The sequence below is a fragment of the Cavenderia fasciculata genome, assembly GCF_000203815.1.
Source record: "Cavenderia fasciculata unplaced genomic scaffold Scf_ET2XIPL01COFD4-5, whole genome shotgun sequence".
NCBI lineage: Eukaryota > Evosea > Eumycetozoa > Acytosteliales > Cavenderiaceae > Cavenderia > Cavenderia fasciculata.
The window spans coordinates 101,546-121,928 of record NW_004457695.1 but is presented as its reverse complement, the minus strand read 5'-3'; the positions used below and the strand labels follow the sequence as shown (position 1 = coordinate 121,928).

The following is a 20,383-nucleotide window of genomic DNA, read 5'->3' as shown; positions in this document are numbered from 1 at the left end:
TTCTCTCTCTCTCTCTTTCTCTCCTCTCTTTTAAATACTTTTACTTTTAATGTTCATCAAAAGAGAGAATCATAAACAACAACAACAACAACAACAACAGCAACAGCAACAACAACAAATATAGTAACAAATGTCTAGCATTAGTGTGGATATACTCACACCTGCCTTTCATTTCCCATCTACATACCAGAGGAGTGAAATCATTAAACTGTGTCGATCGAATATTGGCATCGAAGATTTGGAATTCATACCAATCAATAATGATAGAATAGGCATGATTATAAAGGATTCTAGTATGTTATCACTATCTATAGATAAAGAATAGGATCGACATTTCATTGCAAACTCTGTTAACATCAATCATCATCATAATTTTTCTAGAGTTTTCAATGGAGAGTGTAGAATGGATCTATCAACAGAATGTTTATTTTTATTCACAACTACAACGAGCTACAGAATCACTGCTCTCCTTTCAAGAGCGTATAACAAACGATCAAGACACTATCAATACACTACGAAAGGAGGTTAGTGCTCTTAAAAAGACTGAAAATGATTTGATGCTAAAGTTGGATCATCAAATACAGTTGCATAGAGAGTCTGAAGCAAAGGCAGAAGAAATCATTTTGGATCTTCAACAACAACTATTACAATCGATAAACTATCTCAAACTAATATCAACTGAAAACCCCTCCATCTTTAAAAATCATCCTTCTCTCAATCCTGCCCTTTCCATTTCATCTCCCATTATTTGTGGAATTAATAATCAAAATCAAAATCAAAATCAAAATCAAAATCAAAATAATAATAATAATAATAATAATAATAATAATAATAATAATAATAATAATAATAATAATAATAATAATAATAATAATAATAATAATAATAATAATAATAATAATAATAATAATAATAATAATAATATTAATAATAGTAATAATAGAGCTGTACAAACACCTCCTACACAACCAATACTTTTTAATTCAATATCCTATCTGTCACTTCGTTCATCAATGAATCATGAATCATCATCATCCGAATGTGGTATTGAAAACAATATCGATAATATAGAAAACTGTATATGTAACGAAAATATAAACAACTTGATTCAACAACAACAACAACAACAACAAATGGATGTTCAATTACCTACCATTTCTAAAAACATAGATAATAATAATAATAATCAAAATGGTGAGGAAAAGATAAAGATGGATACAAATATATTCCAGTCCTCACCTCCTACAAACAGCATCACTTTAAACGGAAAATATTTAGATTTACCACCTATAATCCACAGTCATAATCATCACAACCCTCATCCATCTCTTGTAAATCCTTTTAAAAATAATAATAATAATAATAATAATAATAATAATAATAATAATAATAATGTAGTAATAAATCCCCCAAATACAGATAATAATCAATGTACTAATAATAATAATATAAATAATAATAATAATAATAATAATAAGATAGATAATATTAAAAATAGTAATAGTAGTAGGACAAGAAAAGGAAGTTTGGTACGCAGAAATACGATACAAAATATCAAACCGCTTCTCCAACTTCAGGAAGAAGTGTCTAAAACACCATCATCAGATACCAAGTGTAGACATTGCGACTGCCAATCATTTTCATCTCTTAAATATGCAGAGTGGGTATGTCATTGCACTCACACTACCATCGATCATCATCACCACCATCATCATAACGCTGCTGCTGCTGTTGGCAAAGATACATATTTTAAATAAATAAGATAAAGAATCATAGGGAAGAGACCCTTGCAGTCAACAACAACTACACCACTTCTACAAGACAAATGAATCTTCCTTTCAAGAAGATCTTGAACCAATCAATCATCAGAGACTATGGTCACAACCACCTGAGTGCTCCTTAAGGAACCAATCATCGTAGACTGTTTGGTTACGCTCGCCACTTTACTATTAAAAAATCGTGACAGTTTCGCAACGATTCTTCCTCTAGAAGATCTTGAACCAATCAACGGAGACATTATGCGAAAACGGGCACTTGCAATGTGCACCAACACTTGAAGTGTGTTTTCATTGGTTGTTTATAGCTCGCCATTCAAGGAATGCGCCCCAACACCGATTTTTTGAGAGGTTTTCTGAGCCCAATTGCGGCATGCGGAAAAATATCTTTCCAAAGGTTGATGTGTTTTCGATTTTTTTTGTTTTTTTAACAACAACCTTCTTCTGTTGATCCTCCTCTATTTTAGCAAGTTGTCAACTTTTTAATTTAATCATACTCCCTCCACAACTATTATAATAATAATCTTATTATTACAACTATATTAATTATTTGTACTATTACTTTGTAAAATAATATCTATCTATCTATCTAAATCAAGATTAGTAGTCAACAACAAACCCACTCGCCTCACACACACACACACATCTTCTTTTGTACAATTGAAAAAAACAAAACCTCGGTCCTCTTTATTCAGATAAAAACCTTTACAATCCATCTTTTACCAAGATGACCACCTTTACAACTAGATCTCTTAGCAACCAGATGCTATGTTTAGTGTTAATTTTAATTTCAACTCTTTGTGGTATGTAGTACATAGATATAATTTATAATATATATATCCTATTTTATCCTCTCATCTCCTATATTTGATTCTAATAATATATCTTTTTTTTTTTCTATTATCTTTTTTTTATTATTTTTTTTAGTTGAATCACAAATTAGTTATGATTTCAATTTACCATCATTGCTGACAACAGAAGTTTACAATATACCAATGTACAAGGTTCAATATTTCCCCGATGTCCCAGGATCACCCGTTACCTATTATCCAGCACCCGATCAAGCCAGTCCATATTTTATGACGCAGAGAATCTTTACATTGAATACCAATGGAAGCAGATTTGAAAACAATCTCATTAACAGTCATTACACTCCACCCTTTGACAAGACTCCTCTTGGTGTCCTTGAAAGTATCTTGGTCATTGTCCCAGAAGGTATGGTTCTCTATTTGGGAACGTTTAGCCACAAGTGTACTTTGGTTGTCCGTGGCAAATTGATTGTCATCCCCAACGAAAACGTAGATCTTGTACTCTGGAACGTCGTTTTGCACCCAACTAGTTCCTTTATCTCTCGTCCCGATGCCAATGTCAGACATAACATTACTCTGCTCTCGAATCGTTATGGTGAAGGCTCGTCAGCAAATTTTAATGATATGAGTGTAGATCCCTATGGTGCTGGTTTCCTCTGTTTGGGATGTACTATTGATGTAAAAGGCAAGCAAGCACCAGCATGGATCGGTATTCATGGTGACACCTACACCAATGTCTCTGCTCCACTGATGGACTTTATCGACTCGACCGGCTATGTTGACAACACTCCATTGATCAGAATCAACAAATCCGCGGACGGTAACGTCATCCTTCTTGATGGTCTTTCTACAGTTCGCGAGTCAACAGGTGTCATTGATCGTGTAACCGACCCAAGCAAACCAAAAATAACCATCGCCTCGTCGAGAAGCTCTGGCTATGTCAATATTTATCCCTTTGGAAAGAATGTCATCTTTTCATCAAACACTCGTTCCTCGATTGTCATTACCGGTCCTGCCAAGGTCACCTTTGACGGTGCCATCTTTAGAGGACTCGGTTGGACCACCAATGCACCGCTCAATAATACTAGTTTGAGAAATGGATCTCCTGGATCCATCTACGTTTTTGTGCCCAAGATTGGTAGAAACCAAGACGATCGTCATGCCATCAACTTGCTCCACGTTCTCAACCCAGTCATCATCAACAATTGTATTTTTGACGACAATGGAACAAGTCTTTCTAGATTCCAAATTATGGCAAAGAGATCGTTTGGAAAGATCACCAACAATGCCTTCCTCTTTAAAGGACACCAAACCTCTGGTATCGGTCTCTTGTATGGTACCGAAAACTTTGACATTCAAAACAATGGTTTCATCTCTACTTGGAACCAAACCAACTTTGCCAACGAAGTCTGGGCCGTTCCAGTTAGAAATACATCCTATCCAGATATTGGCTGTATCAATTGTGGTATCTACTCTACTTCTCCATTCTTGGGTGACATTAGAAACAATGTCTTTGAAGGTGGTTTCTTAAACGGTGCCATCAACTTGGCACCCGTCCAAAATCGTGTTGCCCTCGCCAACCTCCAAACCGATCAACTCATTGGAAACTTTTCCGGCAAGGTACAAAACAATGCCAACAGCTTTGAGTGCAACTCTGCATGGCAACCACTCCTTTCTTCGGGATTCTATGGCAACTACTTTACCTTTTACTCTGACGTCAAGATTGAATATCCCATGTCGGCACAGCCATCGCTCTTTTTCAGACAATACAACAGTTACTTCTTCCGTATGATTAACACCTTGGCCGCCAATGCCCCAGCTCGCAACGTTCACTATGAATATGAATTGTGTTTGATCTCTACGTCGATCGATATCCTCTCCTATTATAATGGAAGATTCGCTTACTTTTTTGCCGGCTCATTCAAGGGCTTGTCTCTCAAGGGTATGGTCGTGAACAAGGTTTCCTTCCTCTTCCAATACATCCAAGATATCCAATACTTTTCAATGGAAAACACCGTCATCCAAGCCGAGTTCAAACCCATCAAGTTTATCGATTCATCCCAAGAGAGATACTTTAAAAACACTACCATCACCTCGGCCGATTATGTCCAAGGCAGCGCCATCAGAGTCGAATACAATGACCCACAAACCCTTTTCACTGACAACCCTTCGTTCGACTTGAGCCAAACCTTTACCATCGACCCACCATTTGTCTTGAACTATAACCTCAACCGTTCAATCTTTATCAACGAGCAATTGTTCAAGGTAGACAATGGTTCAACCGCAAACATTACCTCGGCCCTTGACACTATCACCTTTCCATCGACTCCAGGCTTCCACCGTCTATTGTCTGCCAACAATAACAACAGAAAAGGATTAATCACCAATCTCTCACCACAAACTTGGATGTCTGCCGCCACCACCGTCGAAGTTGCCATTAAAACCAGCAACTTTTACCTCGGTATCGATTTCACTGGCAACGTTTCTACTCGTCGTGTACCAGCCACTGGCTTTGGCGGTGAATGGACCAAGTGTCAATACATCAACACTACCTGCAGTGTATCTGGTGGTCAATATGGTCAATTCGGTTCGTTCCCAGCTTCGATGACCGACGATTACACCAAGCTCCCCGCCAAGACCGAGTCGCAGTTAACTATTCTTAATGACTACTACATTGGTGGTGCCAGCAGTACCCCATCCGTCACTTTGACCCTTCCAACAGGTGAATTCTACTTTGTCCTCTACTTTTCCAACCCAGTCGTCCCAGGCTCCACCAAGTTTGACAATTCTAGATTGTACTTCCAAGTTCGTATCGATGGATCTCTCCAACGTTCTCCACTCATCTACCAAGCTGCCCCATCCCTTAACTATCTATCCACCAAAAAGTACTACTACACCAACACTCAAAGCACTCCACAAAATGTCGTCATTGAATGGGGTTTCACCGGTGTCGATGTTGCACTCTCTGGTGTTGCTGTCTATTCTAATATTGCTACTCCAATGGTCATTCCATTTGATCCAGCTCCAACCGTTCTCCCATCTACCACCACCACTACCACCGGTGTCCCAGCCACAACCGCCACCACCGATCCCTCGACTAGCAATACCTCGGCCGCCCCTACCACCACCGCTGCACCAACCACTACCACTACTACTACCACCACTACTGGTGTTTCTGGTGGCACCACCACTGGTGAAAGTCAAGCAAGCACTACTACAACCACCACTTCGACTCATACCTCTGGTCATTCTTCGGCTTCAACCGTTACTCTCAGTTCCATTCTTTTCATCTCTTCAATCCTTTTCACAATTATTTTCTAAAACCAACCAACTTGTACTCTATTACCCATAGATATTTAAAAATATTTATTTACTAATCATTATCTAATAAACAAATTGTATTAGGATCACAATTTTTTTTTATTATTATAAATTAATTAATTAGTTTTTATTATTTATTTATTTATAAATTGGTAAATGTCCCCCCCCCATCTAATCTACTCTCTCTTAGACATGGGGTACATTTACTTGCTCACTGGGGAATTGACCAACGCCTCTAGTATTGGTGAATGATTCACCAGAACGAGGCATCGGATAGGTCTTTCCATCATAGACGAGTGTGGAAGATGGTGACTCTACTCTTGCATTCCAAATATCAGGTCCCGAGGTTGAAGTAATTCTAACAAAATGGAAATAGAATGGCTCAATATTTGAGCTAGAGAAAACAATTTCAAAAAGTATTTTAATTAATTAAAAAAGTAAAATCGATTTCGATGTTGTACAATAACAGAGACCTTTGTCGTTTTCAATAGAACTTTGCGCTTTTTGTGCTACCCATTTGAAGTTGTTTGTTAAATTATGTATTTTTTCAAAACAATAAACTCAAGCCCAAGTGATCACTTTCTCCTTCCAATTAAAACATTTAATTCATTCAAATTCGCGTGATGAAATGGTGGAGAGGATGTGTTTCTCTCTCATGAAAAACGACCTTTTTAGGCTCTTACCTATTCGCGGATGTCGAAAAAAGGGTACGAATTTTCAGATATATAAGGGGGATGAGCCACGGATTGCATTCATGTTTAAATATTTATCACTATGTTTTATTTTTCTGGTTGCAGGAGGAAGGTAGAATAAAAAAAACTATAATTTGTTTAAAACTATCTATTTATATCTTTTGAAACTTTATAAATTCTAAAATCGATAATTTGGTAATTGTATATAGGAACCTATAATAAAATAGAGAAAAGGAGTTAATTAGTCACAGTATTTTTTTTGTGGGAATATTTAAAACATACTTGATTGATTGAACAAAATCTAAACCCGAATTTAGAATGATTTTTGGTAAAACAAAGAAAAGTAAACCTCTACTGTAAAGGAGCATCGTACAATTTCTCTGAGTGGACAAGGCCAAACTATTCATTGTTGGAGTATAGATATGATCTTTACTCTGTCTGAGTATACTGTTGTTGGTGTTGTCTATACATGTCCAACATTCACCACCGACAACATAGAGATAGGATTCAACTGGTTGTGGTGGCACAAAGAGTTGTGAGTGATCAAGTGGAAAGGTAACGACGGCAAGAAATTCAGAAAGACTAGAGTGGAGTACCGATATTCTTGTGGTAGAGCTACCAAATCCATTGAACCACTGGAATTGTAAAGTGTTGGCTACATGTTGGCCAGAACGGTTGTCTTTTTTAAGCTCTTTTATCAAGGAATTGACAATCTCTTTTGGGAATTGTGATGGCATTGTTGTTTCAGCTGATGATGATGTATCAAGAGTAGGTGTATTTTTTGTTGACTCTATCGTTTCATCGGGTTGTAATAATGATGTTGATGGTGAACTTTCAACAACAATGTCATCAAGAGTACCAGCAGCACTACTACTATAATCAATGACTTCTCTTACCGTTTTGGCTAATTTCTTTTCAAAATTGACAGACAGAGAGAAAGAGAGTATTAATAATCTCTGCAACACTGTACAAATCGATCTTTCAACAAAATACAAACGATTTCATCAAACACAAAGAAAGGACTTTGGTATTTAAAGTTGTACAGAATCTTTGAAAGAACATAATGAATGACTGTATACCAAAAGATAATACTACCTATAATTATTATTGATATCATATTACTATACTTCTTCTTCTTCTTCTTGATATTTGTTCAATAACAAAACAACAACAACAACAATAAAAAAAAAAAAGATAATGTTAAAAGCTTTGAGTTTAACCCACCACATTAATTTAATATATTATTAATATTCCCAAGGTTTGAGTTTTATTGAGTTGTTTTGCCTAATCGGGACTAGGATGAGCGATGATCATTATTTATATATTATTATTTATCTAACCTTTTGTTTATTGGCAGAAGTCGAAGAGGAAGAAGAGGATGAAGAGTTTGAAGGAGCCAACTTCATAGTGGCAGCAAGTAAACAAATGATCAAAGCAAATAAAAGAGTATGTGTCAGATTGAAACCAACAAACTTATTTGGTGGAGGAATCATATCTAGAAAGTCTGACCAATAAACATATCCTGGAAGTTGAGGTCCATAATCTCTCAAAAACTATAGAGAAGAAATAAGAAGAAGAAAAAGTAAGTAAAATATTAGATTTGAGGATCGATATAGATAGATAGATAGATAGAGAGATACATACGACAGATAAGTTAAATACACATTTATATGAGAGATGTAAAGTGATACCACTGAGTATTGTGATCAAAATCGAATAGAAAGCTGCTAATATTAATCCAATAAACATGTTTACGTGACACAATGTGCTAAGTTATTTGTATTAAATAATTAAAATATTAAAAATATGGTATGGTTAAAGCTTTGAAATTCACACAACCATCAACTATAAAATTAAATAAATAATTATTTTAATTCATTCACACATACACACAAACACACACACAAACACACGCTAGTACTATGGCTTGACCGAAATAAAAGAAGTTCAATTTTTGATCGATCAGATGATCATGGTTGGACTTTATTATTATTATTATTATTATTATTATTATTATTATTATTATTATCTGAATAGAGAATAGTTGTCAATAATTTTAATATATTCTTTGATTCTAATTTGGTGGAATGTTCATATGATCCTTCTTCCAACATTGAATCATTTAAACGTTTTTTAGAGTTTGATAGATCCAACATATAGTTGTCTACCGATCCATTGGTAATAAGTTTGTAAACAGTGACCTCTTTGGTTTGACCTAATCTATGTGCACGATCTTCTGCTTGACGATCGACTTGTGGATTGAACGACATGTCATAAAATATAACAATATTGGCACTGATCAAATTAATACCAAGGCCACCTGCCAAAGTCGAGAGTAAAAAGACCCTAATGTCATCGGTATTGGTAAAGTGGTCGATAATATCTTGTCTCTCTGTGACCGGGGTAGATCCATCCAAACGTGTAAATTCAAGTCCTACATGATCGAATACATCCTCCAAGATGTCCAATACTCTAGTCATCTGAGAAAAGACTAATATTTTTGATTTGTCCTTGTGTTGGTTGATCAGTTCGACCAATTTCTGACACTTTGCAGAGGATTGGGAAATGAATTCTTCGGGGATAATAAACTTGTCAAATAAATGTTGTATCTTGGCATCTCGAGTCTTGCAGATAGAGTGAATGTCATAGTCTGACAATAATTCAAATTCCTCCTCGACCACCTGCACCGAAGCTCCAACATATTCTTGGTCTCGTTTGATCAACAAACCTATAATCTCTTTGACTGTTTCTGGTGTATAGTAAAATCGTTTACACAAAAGAGGATGGTTGACGGTTTTACGAAGTTGCATAAGAATGTTGGAAACTAGAGACCCAGTTGTAACTTTTTTTTGATTCTTTTTTCCTTTTCCTTTTTCCATCGACGCATCATTCTCTAACATTCCCAAAAGTTGTTCATCTTGATCATCATCTTGTTCATCTGCTTGTTTCTTTTTAGATCTTGATCTCTTTTTGTTGTTGTGGTTGTTGTCTTCTTCTTGTTGTTTTTCTTGCCCTTGATCTTTTTGTTTCTCCCATTCCATTTTAGAGAGAGCCAAAACTTGTTTGTAAAATTCTTGTTGCTTTCCAACCATTTCAACAAGCTCTAGTTTCTCCACCTTGGGCATCAATTCGTGTGATACCTCTGACTTTAATCTTCTTAGGATGAATGGAGAAAGGATCTTTTTCATTCTAGTGATGATTTGGGTTTCTCCATTCTCATCTTCCTTTGCCGAAGTGATCAACTCTTGCAAGAATTTGTTATTATTTTCTCCAAAAATATGGGGCATGATAAAGTTGAGCAATGACCACAATTCGTTGAGATTGTTTTGAAGAGGTGTTCCTGTCAACAATAATTTATGTTTTGAAACAATCTTGAATAGATTTTTATATCTCTTTGAATCACTATTTTTTATATTTTGTGCTTCATCCAACAATAAATAAGAAAAGTTATATTTTTTTAAAAATCTAAAAAAAAATTAAAATTAAATAAAAATTATTAGCATTATATAATTATTAAATAACAATAATATATTCTTTTTTTCTTTTTCTATTTACCCTCTATCAATTGGAGCAAACATAATATTATAAGTGGTAATGATAATATTAAAATCCTTTCCTGGGGCCATTTTTCTGAGTTCATATCGACACATTTCTCTTTCTTTTGCTGTGCCATAATAAGTGTACACCTTTAACGTTGGACACCAAGACTCGAGTTCTCTTTGCCAATTACTTAATGTGGTTGCAGGAACAATAATTAAATGTGGTCCCTTATCATTAAATTGCTCGTAAATGTGTCCCAACAACGAGATGCTTTGGACTGTTTTTCCAAGACCCATTTCGTCTGCCAAAATACCATTGATTTTTTCTTTATACATGATTGCCATCCAATTCAAACCAATTAATTGATAGGATCGCATTGATTTTTGGATAACACTTGGTTGAGGAATGATTTGATGTGAATCAATCACATCATCCTCTTCTGCAGATCCATCCATCGGTGTTTGTTGTTGATTCTTTGGATCGCAACTTGCCAAAATCTTTAACATTCTTTGTGAAAATCTTTCACATGCATCTACTAGGTTATCCAAACTTGGTGCTTCATAATCACTATCACTATCATCTGGTTCTTCACTTTCATCTTCATCTGAACTTATTTGTTGTTGTTGTTGTTTTTGTTGTTGTTTTTTGGTGGTAGTAGTTGTAGTAGTAGTAGTGGTAGTAGTAGTAGTAGAGGATATAATAATATCATCGTCGTCACTACTGTCTTGTATCTTGATTATTCTCTTTCTAATAGATGTATCTACATCTTCTGGTTCAGTGTCATCGTCGTCCAATGTAATGACAGGTTTTCTAACAATGACTTCTTCTTCCTCTTCATCTTCTTCTGTTGATTCATCCAAATCGTTTAAAATGAGGACAACATCTAAATCTTTTTCCTTTTTTTGTTTATCTTTGAGTTCTTCCAACCGTTTTTCCTCTTTTAAATCAAAGTATGATTTCTTTTTTCCTCCATTTGATGATGGTCCTTCAAATGAAATATCATTCAAATTTGGTTGTCTCTTTTTGTTGATAACCAATTCTTCTTCCTCTTGTTCCTCCTCTTCTTGTTCCTTTTCTTTTTTCTCTACTTTGATTTCATTTTCATTCTTTTTCTTGTTACCATTGGTTGTTGTTCCTTTGTCATCCAAGATATCAATATCATTTTCAATTTCTTGTGATAGGATTTGTTTTGGTTTATGACCCATGTATAGGTAACGGTCAAAATAATCTCTTGGTTGGGAGTTGCCGCCAATTGAATCAATCGAAGGAAGTCTTCCAGCACGAACATTTCTTCGTTCAAACGAGTAGTTTTTAGAAGACGAGTCAGTGGCAGACGAAGCAACGACGGAAGATGTTTCTAATAATGATTTTTTTGGTATGAGGTATTGTGAAATGGACGAAGAAGAGATATTGAGATTGGAAGACTTTGTTGGTTTTATAGTCCAACCTGAAGTATCCGTAGCTGGTGATGAAGATTGTTTCTTAAATGTTTTGTTATTATTATTTGTTGTTGACTTTTTCTTCTTTTTGTCTTGTTGTTGTTGTTGTTGTTTGGAACCATTCTTCTTTTTATCTTGATTCTTCTTTTTCTTTGTATTCTTTTTTGGATCATCTTCATAGTCTGTTTCACTAACATGATCATCTCCATTCCAATCTTCATCAGACTCTGTCACTTCTTCCTCTTCTTCTTCAATGTCACTCATATCTTGATCATCATCATCATCATCATCATTATGACTGTCTGAATCTGTTGCTTGTTGTTGATGACGATTGTTATGATTATTATTATTATTATTATTATTATTTTGTTGTAACCAAGAAGGAGGTTTTCGTTCTCTCTTTGTGCTTTTCGGTGGTGAGAATGCCATCATAACCTCTTTATTGTTTAAAGACTCTTCGTCGAATGAATCCTCTGCTAATATTGGGTCTTCATCGTCGACATTATGTATTTGTTTTTTGACCATATTTATTAATATAAATATATATATATAAATAAATATATCTATTCTCTTTGTCAACAAGAAAGATGTAAATGTAATACCCCAACAGACAATTCGTTTTCTCGGAATGAAAAAACTATTCCCTCATTTCGCGCTTTTATTTTTTTAAATATTTCAAGCATAGAAATAATATTATTTATTCAAGTTTATTTATTTAGCTTCATACCAAGTTTTAGCAAAACGACAATCAACAACCAAATCAACCAAAAGAGGTTTGTTTAAAGGATTACCCATCAATTTGATAACAATATCTCTTGCTTCTGGTGCATGTTCTTCGGGTCCTTCGAGAATGAGTTCATCATGAATTTGCATGATGAGACGATATCCAAGTTCCTTTAATCTTGCGTCTTGTTCAATGATGAGCATTGCCTTCATAACAATGTCTGCTGCACCACCTTGTAGTGGTGTGTTGATGGATGCTCTTTCGCTGTGTCCAACAAATCCTCTTGCCTTGCTGTCGATATCGGGCAAGAGTCTGTAACGACCCATCAATGTTCTAGTCCATTTCTTTTGATGGGCTATTTGGATGGTGCTGCGTTGCCACAAGAGTACTTCGGGACGATCCTCGTACCAACGATTGAGAGTGTTTTGTGCTTCACTGAGGGTGACATTCCAATCCTTGGAGAGACCGTGAGCAGTCTTGCCATAGGCAATCGAGAAATTGAGTGTTTTGGCTTTACGACGTTCCGATGCAAACTTGTCCTTGAGCAGTGGTTTGGGTGGTGCTCCTTCACCGTCCCACTCTAGTAAAACTTCACCGGCGTCTACAGCTGCACGAACATGTGGATACATGCCCATAGCCGTACGAGAATGGAAATCGCCACCGACACGAAAAGCATCGAGCATACTCTTGCAGTTGGTGATGTGTCCCAATAATCGAAGTTCGAGTTGTCCATAATCGGCTACGACCAATGTGTTGCCAGGTTCACAGGTAAATGCTTTTCTGATTTTGTAACGATCTTTTTCGAGTGCCGGTTGATTTTGTAGATTGGGACGTCGAGAAGAGAGACGACCTGTTTCCGTATTGACATTGACCGAAGTGTGAAGTCTATGATTGGAGTCGGCCAATCGCTGCAGTGGAATAATAAACGAGCTGATAAGCGTGCCGATACTACCCACTTCGAGCAACGAAGCAATAGCAAGACAAGCCTGTCGACCTTCTTCCTTGGCTTTTTCAATTTCCTCTTCGGTGGCATTGGGAGGCAGACGGTCAACTGCAAAATGATTATAAGCAGTTCCATACTTTCCGTTGGCTGGATCCTTGCCAGAGAGTAATCTAAGCGAGGCAGCATCTACACTTGGCCATCCTGAATTGGTGACACCTGGAACTGGGAGTCCCAGACCAGCCAATTTAAATCCAATCTTTTTCTTTGCCTTTTTAGCACCTTCCTCGATGATGCCATCGACATTTTCACGTTCAAACTCTTCTTCGCGTGCCATCTCTTCTTTGGTCTTTACATTGCGACATGGTGCAAACAAAAACTGTTGAACTTGAGCATCACTGTCAATGTTCATATGCTTGACATTTTCACAGTAGCCCAATGCCCATCGACGAAAGTTTTCATTGTGTTCGGTGATATCTCTTTGGGCAATGACCTCAACTCCTTTGAGATGCTCCAAATCTACCTTCATACCACGACGTTCCATGTCTGTGAGCAACTGTCCAAATGGTCGCCACATCATATAGTAAAAGTCCCACATGTTTGAATTGGGACCAATCCATTCCATGGTCATGAGCTTTTTGTGAAGATTCTCTCTGAGCATCCATGTCACTTCGGCATCACGACTCGAGTATTCAATCCATTTGGTCAAATGTTTTGAACTTCTTTGGAGATGTTCGAGTGGTGGTAATATGATACCTTTGCCTGGTGTACCATCAGACTTTAGCTTTGGTTGGCCAAATAGATCGTCCATGTTGGTTTTGTGTTTGTCCAACAGATCCTTTGTTAGACCTTCGAGTGAATAACCACCACGCATCATTCTAGAGGCGTCCCATAGACGTGCCATCAGCATGGTATCACCTCCAAATCCAACAACATCAATGTTGTGGTTGTAGAAAACATGTCTGTCAAATGCATAGTTGTGCCATACTTTGAAAATCGATTCATCTTCAAAGTATTCTTTAAATATTTGCAGTATTTCATCACCATTGCTTCCTAAAATGTCTACCCAAATACGTGATCCTGTTCCAAAATCAATGTCGGGACCACAGTAAATAGAGAAACAAATAATCTTTCCATGTCCAATAGGTGATTGTTCCTTTACATCAATGTCAATGACTTCAGTATCACATGCATGATATACATCCTTTAATGTAAGTAATCTATTTACAATTTCTCTTGCATGTTCTACTGTATTGACACATGTCACATCATTTGGTAAATAGTCCTTTACCTCTTCGTCTGTCAATACATAATCTGGATCGATAGTATAGGCTGACGATGATGATGATGATGATGACGACGATTGTGAAATTTCCTTATTTTCTTCTCCCTCGTAAACTAATCCTAGATTATCCAATTTCCCTTTAATATTATTAAAATTATATTTATCTAAAAATTCTACAAACTAAAATAAAAAAAATAAAATAAATTAATCAAAAATGTTTTTTGGTACGCTAAAAAAAAAAAAAAAAGTATTATAGGTACCTGAAGTTTGTTGACAGGATTCCATTTTAATCCTTCCAAAGGTACTTTTGTCTCTGCTTGTTTACTTAGTGTTGCCAATTGATAAGAAATTTTAATTTGTTCTGAATTATTTCTAACCCTAAAAAATTTAAATAATAATAATAATAATGTTAGTTATCCATAACATGTTTAATCATTTATAATGATTGTATAAATTTACTTTTCTCTAAACTTTAATGGAATTTGTTCAATATTTGCTAGTACATTATCAATATGACCAAGAGAGTTGATGATAGCACTTGCACTTTTTGGACCCAATGATGGTACACCTGGAACTAAATAAATAATTGTCAGAAACATATATGTATGTTTTTAGTTTTTTTTTAGTTTTTTTACATACTATTATCAACAGAATCACCAGCCAATGCTTGGAATGATGTAATTAAATGACTTGGGACACCCATTTTATCAATAACATCTTGATGACAAAAGATAGAGTTTGTTCTAGTATTATAAATATGAACATCGTCACTAACCAATTGCAACATGTCTTTATCGTCTGATACGATCGTAGCTCTATATTTTTGTTGCTGCTGTTGTTGACCATCGACAACAAGATTATCATTTCCAGCTGCCAACTTTTTGTTTGCTTGTTCTACAATGTTGGCATAGGTAGCAATCAAATCATCAGATTCGAATCTTGATTGTTTGGCATATTCGATTCCGAGAGCAGTGCAAACCTGTGGCAATAGAGGTAATTGTTGTTTGAGGTCCAAAGGAGTGGATGGTCTATTGGCTTTGTATTTTTCATAAATGTCATGTCTAAAATTACCGGCACCATCAGTTGGATCGAAACAAACCAAAACATAGTCTGGTTTCAATTCTTTGAGTATTTTGAGTAATGCCTTGGTAAAGCCAAACAATGCACCAATTGGTTCACCATTGTGTGTGAGTCCTGAAATGGTATTATATGCTTTGTATGCCAATGGTGTACCATCAATAATGACAACATGATTATTATTTTGATCCAAATTTAACTTTTGTTTTTCTTCATTCTTGTTGTTGTTGGTTGTTGTTGTAGTCGATGAGGTAGTTAAAGTTGAAGTGGTGATGTCATCATCTAGTTGTTCCATAAGCTCCTCAGAGTCATCTATAAAATCATCCTTGTCTTCATCTTTCTTTCTTTTACTTTTAGCAATTGCAGCCTTTTTCTTTTGTTGTGCTTCTGCTACTTGTGTTGGTGTAGCTTTGAAATCTTGACTGATATTAATTTCTTTTAATCTCAATATACTATTTTTCATTTCTTCCTCTTCTTGCTGTTGTTGACCAATTACTTGTTGTTCTTCTTTTATTGGTTCAATACTATTACTACTCTCTGATGCAGAGATAAATGAAGATGGTGACGATGAAAGTGGCTGTGGTGAAGTGGAAAGTGAAATATCTTCCTCTATGCTTTTTAAATTTCTTGGATTATTATTTTCGATTTCTAATAAATCTGTAATAATACTACTACTATTTACTTGTTGAAGATTATCTGTATTGTTATTATTATCGATATTGAGTTGAGTGGTGTCTAGTACTGGTGTTGTAGTATTCTTTGGTTTCCTGAGGTATACTTTATTATTACCTCCGATATCTATAAAAGGGTCTTTTGACTTGATTCTAATATTTACTACTTTCTTTTTCTTTGTTGTTGTTGTTGCTGTTGGTTCTGAATTATCAACTGATGGTGGTATTGAATTCGATAAAGATGATGATGATATCAAATTACCTTTGATAGTATACTTTCTTGGTGTTGTTTTATTACTACTACTATTGTTGTCGTTGTTGTTATTTGTACAATATAATCTATGATGTTGATTAGTGATACTTAGTGAAGTTGGTTGAACAATGACTCTATTATAATTAAAACACGATAAATCATTATTATTATTATTACTTATAACGTTGGTGGTGTTGTTGTTGTTGTTGTTTAGTGATCTTCTGATACCACTACTATTACTATTACTATTACTGCTGCCTACAATAGATTGAAATATAAAAGAAGAGTAGTAGGAAGTTGATAGATTCTTGTACACTGATCTAGATAAGATCATTGATGATAATAGGGTGTTGTTGTTGTTGATAATTATCAACTTTAATGTGAATAGGTTCGAATGATTATTATTTACAAGAAATTTAGTTTATTTTTTAATTTTTAGTTTAATTTACATAAAACGAACACCGACAGATACGATCATTAAAGTTGCAATGATCATATATGGTTTGTACAACTGTGCTCCCATCGAAGAGTTACCACCATCTTCACCCATATTATTATTATCCAAGCTGCCTGCTGTTTCGGCAGATGATGTTCCTCTCTGTTGGCTGTCTGCATTTTGGTCATCATTATTGCTACTTCCCAAAGTACTACTATCGCTGTTGCTGTCATTGTTGGTTGTTGATGATGATGATGATGATGAATCAATACTGCTACTATCGACAGAAGCAGAATTACTATCGACATTGTCATCAGTGCTGCCACTAGATTCAATAGATGTGCTCGAGTCTGTATCTGTATTACTGCCACTCTTCTCAGCTGAAGAACCCATCTTGGTGGCCGAGCTGCTATCTTCATCAGATGTAGTCGTAGAGTCATCAGGTGTGGTCGTAGAATCACTAGATGTGGTCGGTTGATCGGCTGACGAAGATCCAGTGGTAGATCCCGTTGTTGATATGATTGGATCCTCGGAAGAAGAAGAAGAAGAAGAAGTAGATGTACCACTAGTAGTAGAGATTGGATCAGATGTTGTCCCAGTTCCAGTCGTGGTTGAACCTTGGGTGGTAGTGTCAGCGGCGATAGTAGTAGTAGTGGTGGTGGATTGGTCTGTTGATAAAGATCCGGTTGTAGCAGAGGTTGATGTGATTGGATCAGAAGTTGCTCCAGTAGTACTAGAAGTTGCACTAGTGGGAGAAGTGGTTGTTGAAGATGTCCCAGTTGCAGAGGTGACAGAGCCAGTTGTTGTGGAGGTTACTCCAGGTCCAGTAGTGGAAATAGAATCAGTTGTGGTAGCAGAGGTTGATGTGATTGGATCAGAAGTTGCTCCAGTAGTAGTACTAGAAGTTGCGCTAGTGGGAGAAGTGGTTGTTGAAGATGTCCCAGTTGCAGAGGTTGAAGACGTAGTTGATGTCGAACCGCCAGTGGTTTGAGAGCTACAAGATGAATAGATTGCAAAATTTTGGGTCCAGTACACCACTTGGTTGGTACTCGAAGCAGCCATTCCACAACCAAAATATAGAAAATCTCCAATCATATTTGCATAATGTCCTGGCGATTGTCTCCAAGCAGCAACAACATCATCGTCATTATAGTATCCAGCTGCAACATTTCTAGATTAAAGAAGAAGAAGAAGAAGAAGAAGAAGAAGAAGAAGAAGAAGAAGAAGAAGAAGAAGAAGAAGAAGATAATAATCAAGACTAGTTAGAATTTATTAATTTTTTAAATATTTATATTTCATAATTCTATATACATACTCTCCTGCAGAAGTGAGTGAATTGGCAGTAAAAGAACTCATTCTTACCAGGGCATCACCAGCTGGGTTATCATGAGTCATTTGATTGGAATTGGCTTGGTAGTTTGATTGGAATTGTGCAGATTGTACAAGACAAGGGCTTAATGATAGAGCTGCTTTACCAGCCTGGGCTCTAATCGCATTGACCAAAGATAACTGATAGGTAGCGTCAAATGATACAGTTTGTCCATATGATTGATTAATAATTAAAATCAGGACCAATCCTAATGATTTGATATTTAACTTCATTTTTCATGTAATTTTAGAGATAGATATATATATATTTAAAGATTTGTTGATATATTTAGAGATATTTTTGATGAACAGAGTATTTTAATTTATAGTTTTCAAGATACTCTGTAAAAAACTTAAAAAGGAATGTTTCAGTTAGTCCAACTTTTTAATAGAATCCAAAAACATTATGATAAATATTTTTCAATTCTGATTCATAATTCAAAAGGTCTTTAAGGGACCCTACTTTAGGGATAAGGACCTAATGAAAATAATTGTTTTAATTGGCACCGACCAAAAAACAAAAATTAAATTTTATTTTTTTGCCCTTTTTTAGAATTTTAGATCTTCAATTCAAACGAAAAAAAAGAATGGTAGGTTTGAAGTTTAGGTTTGAATTTTAAAACCAATTTAATTTTATTATTATCAATGTGAAGCTATCTAGCTCTCTCTCTCTCTCTATAGGGAGGTCTGTAGGTAATATTTAAATATTAAAATGTAGGTTGGAATCAATCCATCCATCCATCCATCCTGTTATGGAAGTGTTGATTTTAATAAATCTTTGAACCATACCCAAATGTCATTTTAATTCTTTCGAGAATGTTTCTTCTCCAACCTTCTTGGGTCTTTTCATATTCTTCAGCTGGAATACCAGTTTGAACAATTTCAACATTGGTGACTGGTTTATCACCGACAGTGAAATTGATTGTAACAGTAGAATATTGGTGACTGGCCCAATCATTGAGTTTCCACTTTTGTTGGATAGTGGCACCGGGTGTCAACTTTTCATTGGTACCTGTGATGAATCCACCATAGAGTGAGAACTTGCCTCCCTCTTTGTTTTCAAATACACAGTCTGATTGTGTAAATGCACGAATCTTGTCTGGATTAACAAAGATATCGTATGCATCCATTGGAGAGGCTTGGAACTCTTCTCTAATTGTTAGTGTCTTTGTATTGACATTCTTTGGTGTTAATTTTAAATTTGGTGTTGGTACACTTTCTTCTGTTGGTTTTTTTGCAGTGGTTGTAGTTGTATTATTATTATTATTGTTATTATTGTTGTTGTTATTATTATTATTATTATTATTATTTTCATTTTGTACAGGTGGAGGAGCATTTCTTATATACGCTGTTATATAACATGATTGGAGAAAATTAAATTAATTTTAGTAAAAACTAATTAGAGGTTTGTGGAATATATATATATTCTTTAATTTAACATACTTTCTTTTAATTCTTTAATATATTGTTGAAGAGCGGAATGAATGAAAGGGATACCGTGAGCTCTAGCCAACATCTTTAATTTATCGGCACTGTTGTTTGATTCACCTGAAACAGTAACACCGACGGTTGGTTTAGTTTCCGATTCATCTTCATATTCGGTCAATATGAACTCACCCTTTACAGGTTTATCATCAGGTTGATCCTTTAACTTTCCTTCCCAGTTTGCCTTGATAGTCAATTCAAAGAGAAAGATTGTTTTTCCCTTTCTATTCATCGATGAACATTCACCAGTGACAGTGACGGTTGGCAATGTTTTGATAGAGGCAACGTCATTGTCGAGAAGTGTTTGATCACCAATCAAGGTAGCAAGCTTTGTTTTGCTCCATGACATACAATCAAACTCACTCCAATGCCAATTGTTTACGTTACGACCATCTTGTCTGTTTTCAACTACCCATCTTGGATCTCCTTCTCCTACTTTTGCCATTATTTTAATACTATTCTACAAATAAAGTGTTTGTACTATACAAAGAGATTGATAGATAGATAGTAGATAGATAGATAGAGAGAAATAAACTTTACTACTAAAAAGCTTGAGTTTCTATATTGC

General features: G+C 35.5%; 6 protein-coding genes across 6 annotated transcripts; 2 read left to right on the top strand and 4 right to left on the bottom strand.

Annotated features, from left to right (window-relative positions):
- Positions 1-130: 130 nt before the first annotated feature.
- DFA_07632 (uncharacterized protein) lies at positions 131-1,757 on the top strand (the record flags this gene model as incomplete). The annotated part of the gene is made up of 3 exons (XM_004355076.1): positions 131-293; positions 382-422; positions 522-1,757. 3 exons carry the CDS (start codon positions 131-133, stop codon positions 1,755-1,757), a joined length of 1,440 nt encoding a protein of 479 aa, XP_004355128.1.
- Positions 1,758-2,502: 745 nt separating this feature from the next.
- DFA_07631 (uncharacterized protein) lies at positions 2,503-5,905 on the top strand (the record flags this gene model as incomplete). Its single annotated transcript, XM_004355075.1, has 2 exons — positions 2,503-2,578; positions 2,703-5,905. 2 exons carry the CDS (start codon positions 2,503-2,505, stop codon positions 5,903-5,905), a joined length of 3,279 nt encoding a protein of 1,092 aa, XP_004355127.1.
- Positions 5,906-6,091: 186 nt separating this feature from the next.
- Positions 6,092-8,346, bottom strand: DFA_07630 (uncharacterized protein; the record flags this gene model as incomplete). Its single annotated transcript, XM_004355074.1, is given in 6 exon segments — positions 6,092-6,299; positions 6,766-6,810; positions 6,880-7,575; positions 7,595-7,692; positions 7,938-8,150; positions 8,242-8,346. The coding sequence occupies 6 exon segments, from the start codon at positions 8,344-8,346 to the stop codon at positions 6,092-6,094; spliced, it is 1,365 nt and encodes a 454-aa protein (XP_004355126.1).
- Positions 8,347-8,567: 221 nt separating this feature from the next.
- DFA_07629 (SNF2-related domain-containing protein) lies at positions 8,568-12,101 on the bottom strand (the record flags this gene model as incomplete). The annotated part of the gene is made up of 2 exons (XM_004355073.1): positions 8,568-10,062; positions 10,153-12,101. 2 exons carry the CDS (start codon positions 12,099-12,101, stop codon positions 8,568-8,570), a joined length of 3,444 nt encoding a protein of 1,147 aa, XP_004355125.1.
- Positions 12,102-12,287: 186 nt separating this feature from the next.
- polA (mitochondrial DNA polymerase A) lies at positions 12,288-18,564 on the bottom strand (the record flags this gene model as incomplete). Its single annotated transcript, XM_004355072.1, has 7 exons — positions 12,288-14,444; positions 14,469-14,705; positions 14,786-14,903; positions 14,985-15,099; positions 15,165-16,660; positions 16,976-18,133; positions 18,278-18,564. 7 exons carry the CDS (start codon positions 18,562-18,564, stop codon positions 12,288-12,290), a joined length of 5,568 nt encoding a protein of 1,855 aa, XP_004355124.1.
- A 533-nt stretch (positions 18,565-19,097) lies between these two features.
- On the bottom strand, positions 19,098-20,260 carry ahsa (activator of Hsp90 ATPase family protein; the record flags this gene model as incomplete). The annotated part of the gene is made up of 2 exons (XM_004355071.1): positions 19,098-19,678; positions 19,774-20,260. The coding sequence occupies 2 exons, from the start codon at positions 20,258-20,260 to the stop codon at positions 19,098-19,100; spliced, it is 1,068 nt and encodes a 355-aa protein (XP_004355123.1).
- Positions 20,261-20,383: the final 123 nt, after the last annotated feature.